Raw genomic sequence first — 14,018 nt, forward strand, 5'->3', positions numbered from 1 at the left:
GCCGGCACGGAGGAGGGTGGCCGTGCCGGGCTGCGCTTGCGCAGGGAGGGGGGGGCGTCTCCGGACGCCGGTTCGAGTCCCGGCGGTGCCGGCCTGTTGTGGCGGCCGCCGCGTCCCGCAGCCCGGCGATGGAGGCGGCGCCGGAGCAGGGCGTCTGCCTCGCGGGAGCGGAGGCCGAGCCGTGCCCGGAGCCGCCCGCGCACCGGCTGAGCGCGGCGGAGCTCGACCGCGAGCTGGACTCACGCAGCGAGCTGGTGCGTCGCGAACCTCTGCGCGGGCGCGGCTCCCTGCCCGCCGCCTCCGGAGCTCTCCCTCCCTCCGGCTGAAGCGGCCCAAGGGCGGCGGGGAGGCGGACACGGGCGGGCCGCGGAGCCCCGCGGTGTCTGTGCCGGCCCCCGGCCGGCCGGGCCGCTCCCTTCCCCTCAGCGCCGCTCGTCGTCGGGGCGGGCGGGCGCGGGCGCCCTCAGGCAGCCGTGAGGGAAGGTCCGTGGGGCGGGCGGCGCGGCGAGACCCCGCCGCTGATCAGCCGTTTCGGTCGGCGGCGTTGGTCCCGCCGGTGCTCAGCCTTACGCTGAAAAGGGGGGTAACTTTCACCGTGGTTGAGTGTCCCCTAAGAACTCGCAGGGACCCCGTTCTTGCTGGGGGGCAAAATGCAGGTAACAGGCACGCTTGTACTAGACACTTGCTAGAGGAGCAGGCAGTCAAGAGTCTAAAACAATCCTGCGTCAGACCTTAGTCGTGTAGTCAGCCCGTTTTAAGTCCGTGGCCACCGAGGAGGTGTGGGGACAGAACAGTAGTAGTTTTGTAGGTGAGTAGGACAGAGGTGCTGGGGCTAGCCTTCCTATCATAGCTGTGCTTGATTTTTGGTAATGCAAGTCTCAGATAAAAGTATCTTTATTTTAAAGAAAACTACGGTTTTTCCCATTAGTAAGCAATCAGAAAAAAAATGTTGGGTACTGATGTCTGTCTGTATTAGAAAGGCAGTGTAACACTGTTAGTGATCTTTAGAAATAACAAAGAAAAAAAAGGCATTTGAAATTTCAGATCTGGGCACAGGTCAGAGAACTATTTTATATTTTTGATGCTAAATACCTCTTGTTCTGTCTTGCAATGCCAAATTTCAGAGAATGCATTTTGAATAGGAGAAATTGTAGCATACGTGGTGCCTTTCTGGGCAGAGGTATGTTGGAAAGAGTGCATGCATAGCTGCTTTTTTTTTCTTTAGTTGGGAAAAAGTTTGGGAGGTGGAATAGGCAACCTAAACTCAGTCTGTGGTTTCTGATGTACAGATTGATGACAAAGAATTTGACATTCCTCAAGTTGATACCCCTCCAACACTGGAGAGCATCTTAAATGAGGTGAGTGGTCCGTTGGATATGCTCTAAGACAGGCAGAAACTAAGACGAGGCAGTCCATACTCCTTTGGTGGTTCTCATATTGTGTTTTTCCTGGGAAATAAAATTGTATAACTTCATAATTTCCTGATACTGATAGCTGACAAAGTACATGCTCAGTTGAGTAATTGCTGTACAGTGTGTAGTATGGAATTTTGTTTTTTTCAATCAAAATATCCACAGCTGAAACATAAAGGATTTCCATCAAGTTTAAGCATGTTCACCTGTGGATTTGGACAGTCACCTGAAGACTAACTATACAGTCCATTAAAGGTCAGGGTCGTCAATGGTTTTGGTTGGTTTTTTTGGTTGTGGGTTTTTTGTTTATTTTAAAACTAAAAATAAATGCAGAAAATTCCAGGTAGTTCTTAAGTTGTGGGAGGAGACGAGAACTAGATTTTTCACAGCTCCATTTATTTTGTATGTTTCATGTATTTAGCCCTATGGCAGGAGTAATGAACTGTCTCAACATCTGATGTTGCCTGTAGTACCTTGCAGGGCAGAACTGACTGTCTTGCTTGTATCCAATTCAGAGCATTTTTTACAATAGCCACATGAGTGCATGGTTCTTAGAAGGAAAAGAAGGGCATGGAAGTAAAGATAAAATTCAAGAAATGAAGCTTGTTAACAAACTGAGGAAACTGGTGGTTGGACTGCCTAGGAAGTTGGTATAGAGGGAAGAGGAGCCTGGGAGAGGTGACAGTTCTTTCAAAAAGCTGTATTAAAGATACGGGTATAAGGTGCCCCAAGCAGATACAGTCTAGGAACAAGAGGAATAGTAGAAGGGGTAGTGTACAGACATATGTCCTGTTTCTGCCGATGCCTTGGGTGATGAAGGCAGAGGGAACTTAACTAAATTTCGATTGATACCAAATTGTAAGGAGATGCAGTCACATCCACATCAGAGTAGAATCCAAGTCTTAAACTTGAGAGGTAATCATGAAGAAAGTGTAGTTCAATGCAGACAAATACAAAGTCTTACTCCAGTGCTATTTATCTCAGTATATATGGGATGGGAATGACTTGCAAAGCATCTTCTGAAAAGGATTTCAGTGGAAAACAACCTCTCTGAACCAGAAGGGTATACAGCTCCACTGGAAAAAGAGATACTTAATGGGCACAGGTCTGCCAGCTGTAAGACAAATGAGGACCATCTTTGGCATTAATTGGGATATTGTGTTTGTTGTCTCTGGCTCTGAGCTTCGAGAGCAACATGAACTGTACTGAATTTAGAAGATGTCAGGGAGAATGGCCGTTTAAATAAAAACTAAAATATTATAAAATAAAATATAAAATATTATAAAATGGAAATATAAAATAATAAAAAAAAATTTCCAGGCTAAGCTTGAGAAGAGAGAGAGATATCACCAGCAGAATAGCACAGACAAGAGCAAAATCAACCCTTGTAGCAGCCGGAGGTACTACTAGACTCTTAGCCACCACGTGGTGAAGTGTTGGAGTCTAGGCCTTCTCTCGGCAATTGGAGAATTTTGAGAACAGCTTAGTCAAAGGTCTGTTGAAGTTTTGATGGAGTAGATAATAGCTGGGGAAGAAGGATTAGTTGAATAACTTTCTCTCCAGCCCACTTCTGTGATTGTTGTGAATTCTGGAAACCAGTTCTTCCACAGAATCTGTCTAGTAAAATAATATATATTTCTGGTTTTTACGTGTGAGACTGTCTTGTCCTCTCCTTCTTGATTTTTCTGCTTAATTGATGCTATTTTGCTAATGTTTTGGTTAGGGTGTTGTGCATTTTGAACATTTAGTAAGCTGTGGAGATTCTCTTTCTTCAGACTGATGATGAAGAGGAGTCTTTCATTTTGGAGGATCCCTTTCTCTTGAACATTGATAACACAGATACACACTCCTATGACACATCTTCTGTAGCAAGCTCTGACAGCGGGGACCGGACACACCTGAAAAGGTACTGCAGGACTCATACCCTGGGAGGTTAAATGATATTTGAAGGAGCACTGCTTAGATCCATTAAAAATAAATTCTTTTTTTTTTTTGAGTTGGTAGGACAATCCAAAGCTAAGAACAGTTGAAACTTCCTAAGGCAACCTCCTGCTGCCTCCTCCCTGAGCTTTGCTCTGAGCATGCAATTTGTCTTGTAGTAACATTTTAATTGCATGTGTGGATTTTGTCTCCTGCTGTTATATCCTAGTGTTGACGTCCCAGGGTGATGCTGCAGGGACTCTAGTGATGGTGCTTTTGACAGAGTAGTGTTATTCCTGCAAGATCAAGTAGACAAAGATGGGATTCGGTTTTGCGCTGAGGCTTGCCTGTTTGAGCAATAAATGCATTTTTTGGGAGATGGAGTATTTAAATTTCTCTAAATTTTAATGGAATCTTTAAAGTCATCATGGTTCAGTGTTTTAAAGAAAATCTTTCAAAGGTGTGTCTGATGACTTCCAGAGTCTGCAAGCAGCTGGTGGTTATTTTTAAAAAGCAAGTGAACTGCTGTCACTCCTGTAAATGGAATGCTAATCTTGACATCTAAAGGCAGCCTGGAACGTGATAATTAGCTATAATACTGCTGACTTGTCTCATTAATTACTCAAATGATAGCCTGATCCTGCATCCTGAGCCACTTCCATGGCCGCCTTATGTGCCATAAGAAGTTGTGATTGTTGCATGAGCAATTGTATAGGATATAAACACTCTTAAATGTGATGGTTTATGGTGGTGTACTGACTCACTGTCCCTTCTTTTTTCAAATAAGATGGTTTGTATTGAGGGAAATGTTACCTGGAGTGGCTTAACCAGTTTCCAGTACAGAGTGGGCAGAAAAACCTGGAAGTGTTATTGTCACCTTTGGGTAAAGCTAGTTGCCATGTTTAGGGGTCCTTAGCCATAATATAAGGTATTAACAACATGTTTCTTTAACCAACATGTGAGCTACTTATTTGTGCTCCTCTGAAGAGATAAGAAGCAAAGGTTTCCCTGTTAGTTTTGGAAATTTGGCTTTCTGGTGGTGTGTGCTTGGCAACAGAATTGCAACTTTCTTGGGGATTTTCCCTCTACTGTGTGTGCTACAGTATACCAATGCTCTTTAGAAATAACTGTTCCCTGTACACTAGTTACTTTTTAAAGACATTTTCTCCATAAACAGAGACACTTCACATTTCATATCAGATCAGCTGTGTTTTAATTGAATGTTATTCTTTAAGCATGCATCCAGTTTTCCTAGAGGTCTGTATTCTGCTAATGAGACTTTTCCAATTGTGTATTTTCCTTAGATATTCACCTTTAAGGGCTGAAACTTCCTGACTCACTGGAAGAGCAAAAGTGTTGCTTTCAGGCTTTATTAATAAATTCTAAGGTTCGCAGATATGTGCTTGAAACTGACAATCTGTTTGGAGAATTACACACACACACAGCCCCCCCCCCCCCCCCCGGGAGATGAGTTAAAAACAGATTTTATGCAGGCACAGTGGTGCATAGCAGGCTTTTCTAGTAATGTCATATCTGTTTCATTCTGTGCATGTAGGCCCCAAGAATAAGAATGGAAACTGCATGAGTTACAAGTGTATGCAGAATTTACCTGCTAGTTTAGCTGTGGGTTAGGCAGAGTTCCAAACTTTCATTTTGCTCTAAAGCATTTGGTTTATTTCTTTTTTTCTTAGGAAGAAAAAACTCCCAGATTCTCTCTCACTCCATGGATCAGTTATACGTCTCTCGCTTCTGAAAGGAATTTCTGCCCAAATAGTGTCTGCAGCAGTAAGTGTATTTTTCTCCTGGTCACATTCCATTAAGAAAAATTTGAACCTCTTGTTGTGGAGGGCTGTTTGTGTGATCTCCTGTTTCCCCCTACTGTTAGTTCTGGATAATACTAACATGTTTGGCACCTGAACTACCGACTAGTAATCCCTAGCCAGTAGCGAATCAGGTATTAGCTGACTTATTGCAGCAGCAATATGGTAGGTTCTCTGTAACACTGATTCGTGTTGCTAGATGTCATTAAACCTGGCGGGAAATGTTAATATAAAATTATAGCAGTGCTATTGTTCTGCTTGCTTAAAGGTGCTGGAAACAGGTTTTCTTAATGCCTGCAGCAGGCTCAGAACACACTTGTTCTGAGCTGAGTGAGGAGCAGGTTTGCACAGTCCCATGTCTGTGACTGCACTTCAGGCACAGATGCAAGAGAGCTGGTCTGTAGATATACTGCCAGGGAAAAACTGACTGTCCAAGTCAGAGCTAAGGTGGTGATTTATGAAGTGTATGACTTCTGAAGCATGCAAGGTAGGCTTGTTAGAATAGAATACAAGTGACTCATCTGTGAGTGTTTTGTGATGGCTGTGTGACCAGGATCTCAATGTTAGTGTGCTGCCACTGGCCATTGCTTGCATTGATGGGGGTGTGGGTAAGCCACCTGAATGGGAAGCTAATAAGGTGTGCTTGAGAGGGGAAAGGGAAGTAGTTTTGCAATCGATGTCTATGCCATGTACACAGAGAATATTGGAAACTGTTATTAAGATTAGGCTGTTTTGAGAAGAACACAGTAACTTTCATAGGGAATTACAGGATATTCTGCTTCCTCTCCATTTCTGTGCACTTCCTCATCCATTCTGGGTATTTCTAGCCAGTGGTTCCCTCAGCACTGTCTGCCCTGGTGGGACTATTAAAATGCAACTTGTGTTGATTTTTCTGCGTGTTGTAGTTCTAATTATTAGAGACATGCACAGAGCTGGGAGTCCTGTCTCTCTTACTCATTATATTTGTCCTGTTTTTCTAGGACAAAGTGGATGCTGGCTTGCCCACAGCAATTGTAAGTACTCTGACAATTTTAAAGTACTGTATAGTTAGTTTTCCTGCAAGTTTGTTAAAGCAGTAATTAAAGACAGCTGATAAATGCATCTTCCTTCTTACCCTTACTAAGAATTTTCAAATATGAGGGGTGGGAGAAGAAGCATGAAAGATCTAGTTTCTGGGGACAGAGTTCAACCTTTAGCTGCCCCGCTGCCCCTCTGCTGATCAAGTGCCATGCTCTGCACTTTTTCATGTCATCACCAGCGCTTGTTAGTTGAGCTTGTTAGTTGCATGAGTGTAGTGAGAGTTTAAGTGGTGGATTTGTGACTGACATTTCTTCTACTTTCAATCTTTCTGCATGACTATTTCAGGCAGCATCAAATCTGATAGCAGTGGGGACTTCCCATGGGTTAGCACTGATATTTGGTAAGTTAAAAATAAAGTTTTGAGTTTTTTGCATTTTAATCATCCTAAAGAAAAACAACAACCAAGCACACAAAAGCAAAAAAACCCAGCCTGGATTAGAACTGCAGGGTGGATTTCTTCTAATATGTTCTGTTTGTACTAAATGTGGTTTTCTTTCAGTAAAGAAATAAAGCACAAGTAATATTTTAGTTGTCCTTATTCATATATTTCTTCTGCTTTGTTGGGGATTGGCACATTGATATTGAGAAATCTAGCTCTGTGGCAATTGTCTAAAGAGCCTTTTCTATGTTTAAATTACTCTGTTTTCATGTGGAAGAAATCAGAACCAGTATACAACCCCCACCTCATACACTATTAATCATCTTCTCCCCTATGACATAATAGGTGCAGGCATTGGGGAAATTAAAGTGTATTCCTTGGGAAGTGGAACTTCTGACCCATGGCTACCTGCAGGCTTGCATCATAGGTTTCTCCTTCCCTGACCTTCCCCTGCACCAGTCATGTCTGTGTCCCTTCATTCTGTTATTCTTTCCTTCCTCTTATCACCAAACTTAACTTAAAAAAGTTTCTGAGCTTGTGCCTCTGTTTGTCCAGCTTACCAGCTGGGTGAGAACAGCTCTTGAATTCCTCCTGTACACATCGAGTTTTTGCACCTTTTGTCTATGAAGCACCAAATTCTTAACAACTTTAGAATTTTAATTATCTTCTTTACTTTTTTCTCAAAATTGGCTGAAATTATTCAAGAGACCAAAAGTTACAGGGACAGGGTACAAAAGAAAGATGGGAAAGACTGTGGCAGTGTAAGACTCACCTTCCTGTGTATTTAGACATTAAACTATTTGATGCCATTTGCTTAATCCAGTATTGAAACAATTAGAGGATGTGCTTAATCTGAATATAAATAATCTACCTGCTACAGTCAACACATGATCTGACTGAGTTTTTAGTAGTAGATCTTTGGTTTTTCTAAAATTTGTCTAGCATGTGGAGATCTCCAATATCGCTACTATGGAACACATTTTTACTCTGATTATTACTCCCCTCTATTCTGCACTTGTGAGATCACATCTGAAGTATTGTGTCCAGTTTTGGGCTGCTCAGTACAAGATAGATGTCGATGTACCACAGTGAGCCCAGTGGAGGGAGGTCACCAAAATGATTACAGGGCTGAAGCACATGATGCATGAGGAGAAGCTGAGAGAATTGGTTTTCCTCTGCATGGAGAGAATGTGGCTAAGGGGACATCATGTTGCTATCTTCTGCTGCCTAATGGAAAGGTACAGAGGAGAGACTCAGACCCTTCTCAAAGGTCCATGGTGTTAGGTAAGAGGCAGTGGACCCAAGTTGCAACATGGGAAGGTCTGATTAAATTTTTCACTGTAAGGGTGCTGAAGCATTAGATAAGGGTTGAGAGAGGTTGTGAAATCTCCTTCCTTGGGGCTGTTCAAAACTCAGCAAGGCCCTGAGCAAGCTGATCTTGTTGATTTTGCTTGGAGCAGCAGGACTGGGACAGAGACCTCCACAGCCAGGGAGGTCTTGCAACCGAAGTTACTCTGTGAGTCTATGCTGTAATTTAAAGGTGATGAGGAATTAAAGTATGTCATCCAACTTTGTTTCAGATATGGGCACAAACGCTTCCTCAACACTTCTGTTGTCTGCTAAATTTTTTCAGTTCTGTAACAAAAACTTGGGTGTTGACCCCAGTGCTCTCAGATCTATCTGCAGAGAGAGAAATCCTCACAGGGTATGGCTGTATAAGGCCTTCTTGTGTGTAAAGAGGGAGGGTTAGTGTTCTGGCTTGGTTTTATTGTGTAATTTAAACCAGCAGTTTATGTCTGTAGGCCGATCAATTTCTGTACTTTTTTTATGAAAACATTTTTCTACTAGATTTGTTGATTAGGATGAGATTTACTCCCTGAAGTTTTGTGAGCTGCATGCATGGTTTATACTGTACAACGGAAACATCACCTTTTTTTGCCTGCAAAAATGTAGGTCCATTTTCTGGTTGAACGTTGCTGATGTTCAAATTTGTCTGAAGAGTTTTGTGTCAATAGCAAATTTTTTGACCCTTTATCTTTTCTTTCATATATTTGACTTTAGCTATTTCATTTGTCTCTTCTCATAAGTCTGCCTGTACCTCTTAACTTGTCTGCTTTGCCCTTTTTAAGGAAGACTTGGGTAACTTTCATTCTGCTTGTTTGAATGCTTCTGTTGGGTCTTGAAAAACTATCACAGGACAGTTCTCAGATTGCACATCTAATCTCTGGAAAACTATTTTTCTTATAGATTAGAGTTGGATTAGATGCCAACTGTCTGACATCCTATAAGTGTTGCAGAAGTGTTGGTAGGAAGGGATGTCTGGAGGCCTGTAGTCACCCCCTGTTTGGTACAGGTCTGTTGCCAATAACCGGGTCGGGGCAGACCTGGCCTTGTCTAGCCAAGTCTTGAAAAACACGGATGGAAAATACTGCCCAACAGGCAAACGTGCATGCAGACACTCCTCTGGTAACCTGCTTCAGGGCCACATAATCTTGCAGGGGAAAAATATTCCTAACAATCCATTTAAACCTCTCAATCTGCCATTTCTGGTATCTGCCATTTGTTACATGATCTGACGTTACTGAGAAGTTTGGTGTTCTCATTTTTTTACCTATCTTTCAGGTAGTTTATCTTCTGTTTGATGCTTTGTTACCACATTTGGATAATGACAGGTTTTTGTGCTTTAGGATTATGACCCTTAGCTTGTTTCTAGTGCTGTGCTCGCTTGGGGGATTTCTTTTTTTAATATAAATGAGGGCCATCCTTTTGCCAATTCTTTCTGAAAATTGTTTGGAGTTGAGCATTGTGCAAATGAACAATTATGCTGTGTGCCATGACTTTTCTTGAGGATTGCTAGCTGGAGTGGAGAAGTGCTCTCCCAGCAAGCCTGGAACAAGAAACAAATAATCTTTAGAGGTTTTTCCTCTATCTTTCTAGAAGACCTAAGAGTTTTTTACACTACTCAAAAACTAACCTTTAAACAGAACTCACTGAAATGTGTTATTTTTCACGGAGGCTTTATGTTTCGGACAGAAAATTTCTATGTAGCTAAACTTTGTTTTGATTAATGTTGAACCATTTATTTTCTGTTGGCTGTAAAACTTGTGGTTAGTGTCTTGAGTCTTTGTTGAGCTGTGGGGGTAGCATGATATCTTGAGAAAACAGGTAATGTAAGTACCTAAAGACAGCATTAGAACTAGATATTGGGGACTGTTGTTCTTGGTTGTTTTTTGAAGTTAATAGGGAGTTGATTGGCTGGCTGGTGGTAACTGCTGAAAATAGTTTTACCAGTTATGTCACTGAGAACTTCCAGTTTTATTTCCTCTCAGATTTCTTTTTTTTTTTTCTTCTTCAATACAATGAAGTCCAAATTTATAAACTAATTTCTCTTCAGTGATTCCATATGCTTTTTAAATTGCTTGGTTTCAAAACACTAGCTGTTACAGCATCCTGTCAGTTACTTGAATAAATCAAAAGGGGAAATGTTAACAAAAGGAAACTCTATCAGCAAAATCTGAAGGTTCTCTCTATCTTTGAAAATTATCATATATATGCTGTTTGTTACCTCCTTTCTTTTATATTGATTTCTGGCTTTTTCTTTCCTCTTTTGGCCCTTTCTGTGTGGACTGAAAAGGAAAAGGTACAGTAACACTGCACTGTGCACATACCCTGCATGAACAACTCCTGTCTTGCCCAGTTTGCATGTTGTCTGTGCCAGAATTTAAGATGCCAGATAAGTAGCAAGTAAGGCAGTACAGTAACCAGTCAGTGGATAGTAACTGCTGGTCAGTTGGGGAATTGGTTATTGAGTGCATGTGCATTGCACACTTCCAAATTCTCCAGGCAAGAACAGCAGAGGTGCATGTTATGTGCTGTTTATAATGTTTCAGGGCAGCAGGTCCATTGCTGTTTTTAAAGGCAATATTTAGGGGCTGGGCAAATGCTCTTCCATGAGATCACCATCCATCTATTTCTGCCTGAGAGCTGTTAAGTGGGAACACTATGGAGTAGGAACTCAATTCAAAGAGCCACAAGCCAGAGACTCTGTGAAACCCATACCAGCAGGCAGCAACTTCTGAAAGCTCTGCTTGTGCACTGGTTACGCAGCTGAGGAGGGAGCAGTGGGTTTCTGATGTGGAAGCCACAGTTGGTCTGACATAACCCCTGCTCTGAGTAATCATTTTGCTAGCTTAAGCTGAGGGCAGGGGTTGGGGAGGAGGGTTCAGCATGTCCTTGTTTAGGGGACAGCTACTGTGTTATTGGGGCAGATGGTGTCTGCAGCCTGTCCCATTAGCTCACCATCTATTGTCCTCCTGATCCTCAGGCCCAAGAGGGATATACCTCCTGGGAGAGCATTTACTGGTGTTGTGCTTAATAAAGGTGGGAGGAAAGGACCTATTCATAAAATTTGTAATATTTGAGTAATTCTGCAGGAAATAAAGCAGGCCTTTCAAACTCAGGGAATCAAGGCTTAAGGAAAAGATCTTGATGAAAACCTGGTGATCTGAGATCTAATAACTTCTGGAGTGCTATTCTTATTCTTTGTTCTGGAAAGTGACATTTCATGTTCACAAACTTGTTTTTATGCTTGTAGAGCTGTATCAAAGTGCCACTTTGTTTTGACTTCAGACTTTGAGAGCAACAAAAACAGTTACTGTCAGAAATTTTTCAGATGAAGAATTGCTTTATGTAAATTGCAAAATTAAATTTTTTTTTTTACAATTAATAGCCACCTTTGTTTCAAGCATTGGAAAAAGCTTTTTATGCTTAATCCTGAAGGTGCCTTAATTCAAAGCTGATTAATATTAGTCTGGTAAATCACAGATCAGCTTTTATAACCTTTTGCTTTTATCCATTTTTATTACTCTACCAGTTAATTAATAAGAGCTCATTGATTCAGGTATCTTGCTTTGCTTTGGAAGCAATTTTGTCCATCTTATTTGTAGTTAGTTTTTAGAAAAATCTTACCTAATAGCTTCTCCTTGTGTGTCATCTTTTGACTGGCTGGAAACAAGAACAAATACTGGCATGGGTTTCTCTGGGGTTAGCTTTCTCAACTCTAAAAATGCATCTCTGGCAAACAATGGGCACTCCCTTCTTAGGAAGGAATAACTTCATACAAAGCATTTAATTTTCGGGTGGAGTGGGGATCTTGTTTATTTTTAATTGACATTATGGGTGAGGGAAGAAGAAAATGGATTTGAAAGTTCCTGTGGGTATACCTATAAAGATGTAAAGCTGGATTGAAAGTAGTAGTGATTCTGAAGCTGCTGCCTTTTTCAGAGAAAGCTGTGAAAGATTCTCCTTTTTCATGCCTTACAGGAACCAGTGTATTGATTGACTTACTGACAGGTTTAAGCTGAAGTGGAAAGAACAGAATGCAATTCACCTTTAACAGCAAGAGCTGTAGTATTCACTTTATTTTTAAACATATTTCTATGGTTGGCTGATGCTCTTTTGGTAAATGAACTGTATTTCCAGACCTCTGGAACAGGAATTATTTCTGTGGGACTTGAAAGACACCATTTGGATAATACCTTTTGGGGAACTTGTTTTCCAACTGTAGCTCTGTGTTCTCTGAGCTTCCATGGAAATCTTCCATGATTTTTCTTCTTTTTCTTTGACCTGTTCTGATCTATGCCATGTACCTTCTTGTCACAGTGATGTCAAGGTGTTTTCTAGTAGCATGGCAAAGGAAGATTTTTATTTCCATCACACAGCTTCTGCTTTCTTCTTATCCTAATAAGCACAGTTGTGTGCAGAGCAATGGTCTTAGTTTTGAAGTGTTTCCACTGCCTTGGGCTTGGTAATAGTGGTGGCTGAAACACCCTGCCTGGCCCCTGGAGTGGAAAGTACTGTGGTTTGCTGTGGCTCCGTGGCTTCAGACTGACCTTCAGGAAGGCTGTGCATTGTGCTTGAGTGACAGATGCAATGAATTGCATGTTGCTTTTTCTAATTTCTTGCTATAGTAATACTGAAGTAGTTTTGGTTCCATGTTCCTCTTATGTATTGAGTGATGGCAGCCATTCACAGTGTAATCACTTGAATTGTATACATCCTTTGTTTAACTAAACATGAGTGTTAAGGCTTATAAAATTTAGATATCTATTTACACAGTAGCTTTCAGAGCTGCTTCTGTACATGTAGGTTCTGCCAGTTTGAACCCTCACATTCTCCTTGGCTTTCAGAGGATTTTATCTTGAACAATGTCACATTCATTTGGAAAGCTAATGAAAACTAGTGTTTTACACAGTTTCTGATTATTTAACTGTGAAAAATAATCTTCATCTACCTGTACTTCCACTGCATATCTCTTACAGTAGAAGCAGTATCTTTATTAAATGTTTTTAAGTGTAAACAAGCAAATGTCAGTTCTCATTTGAAAATGCAACTCTCTTGTTCTGTGTTTGGCATAAGCCAGATTGCAGAGGAAGAAAGCAGAGATGCTTCCTTCTTCATGCGGCATCAGGTGTTGCACTGGCAGGCACAGAAGAGCAGAAGTACATGAAGAACAGGTAGCCTTTCCAGAACTGCTTGGGCTGCTTGTCACCTGATGAAGAGATGATAATTTTCATTGATATGGTCAACCAAAGGCACCTTTCTCTTCTCCCTCCCCAAATTTCAAGAGTGGAGCTCTTCAACGTTCACAAGAATCCTGATGTCTCTGAGCACCCATAACATCTAGTGTTCTCTTGACCACTACTGTCGTCATGTTTTAGATCAAAACTGACAGTTTTCTATAATACCTGAGCCTTCCTTGTGCATTTGCAAGACAGAGTATGGCCTTTCTGTCTCTCTCAGGCCCTGTCTCACTTGGTGTGCAGAACAAGTGGAGTTTGTAACACCCTCTCTATCCCTACCTCTCTGCCACCGCTATCTAGACTTTGCAGGAACAGGAACTTTTTACTTTCTTTTGGGCCACTACACAGATGAGTTTATCAAGGTAGATGCAGGAAAACAAGAAATAGAGTGGAAAAAGTATTTGAACTTGGCCCTAGCCTTTCTCCTCACTGTATACAGTGCTTTAGAGTAGTCTGTGAGTTCAGGTACTCTTCTTGCTATTGTTTATTTTTCAGTCCTCCCAGTAATGCCTCTTAATACTGGTAGAATCTGAAAGGTGATTCCCACCATATGTGTCCTCAGTCTGTCTGTGCAGATTGATGAATACACCACTTTGTATTGGGGAAGAAATAAGAGATACATCCATGCTCTTGTTTCACGTCTAGCACATTGCTAGCAGTGGTGCAACTTGGAGAAATGTGTCCCATGCCTTGGGCAGTTCTGGGAGTTTCTGGTGCTCTGCTGCTGTCTGTTCCCCTGGATCCTGTCCTTTCCTTTCCTTGCTCAAAGTGAAATCCTGCACACAGTGTTGTTGTGGCACTTCTGATGTATTTCAAGTCCCTAGTC

At 41.7% G+C, this 14,018-nt stretch overlaps 1 protein-coding gene across 4 annotated transcripts in view; it reads left to right on the forward strand.

Moving 5' to 3' along the window:
* The first annotated feature begins 11 nt into the window (after positions 1-11).
* VPS8 (VPS8 subunit of CORVET complex) overlaps positions 12-14,018 on the forward strand; it is an 85,072-nt gene continuing 71,065 nt past the window's right edge. For 3 of the 4 annotated variants that reach the window (XM_075032169.1, XM_075032171.1, XM_075032170.1), the window contains exons 1-6: positions 12-254; positions 1,290-1,358; positions 3,188-3,318; positions 5,024-5,117; positions 6,133-6,165; positions 6,518-6,572. In XM_075032169.1, coding sequence (XP_074888270.1) covers positions 129-254; positions 1,290-1,358; positions 3,188-3,318; positions 5,024-5,117; positions 6,133-6,165; positions 6,518-6,572 — 508 coding nt within the window. In that variant the 5' untranslated portion in view covers positions 12-128. Of the gene's footprint in view, positions 255-307; positions 657-1,289; positions 1,359-3,187; positions 3,319-5,023; positions 5,118-6,132; positions 6,166-6,517; positions 6,573-14,018 lie in introns of those variants that run through there. The other variant, XM_075032172.1, reaches the window with a different exon arrangement.

Source organism: Buteo buteo, chromosome 7 (assembly GCF_964188355.1).
Source record: "Buteo buteo chromosome 7, bButBut1.hap1.1, whole genome shotgun sequence".
NCBI classification, from domain to species: domain Eukaryota; kingdom Metazoa; phylum Chordata; class Aves; order Accipitriformes; family Accipitridae; genus Buteo; species Buteo buteo.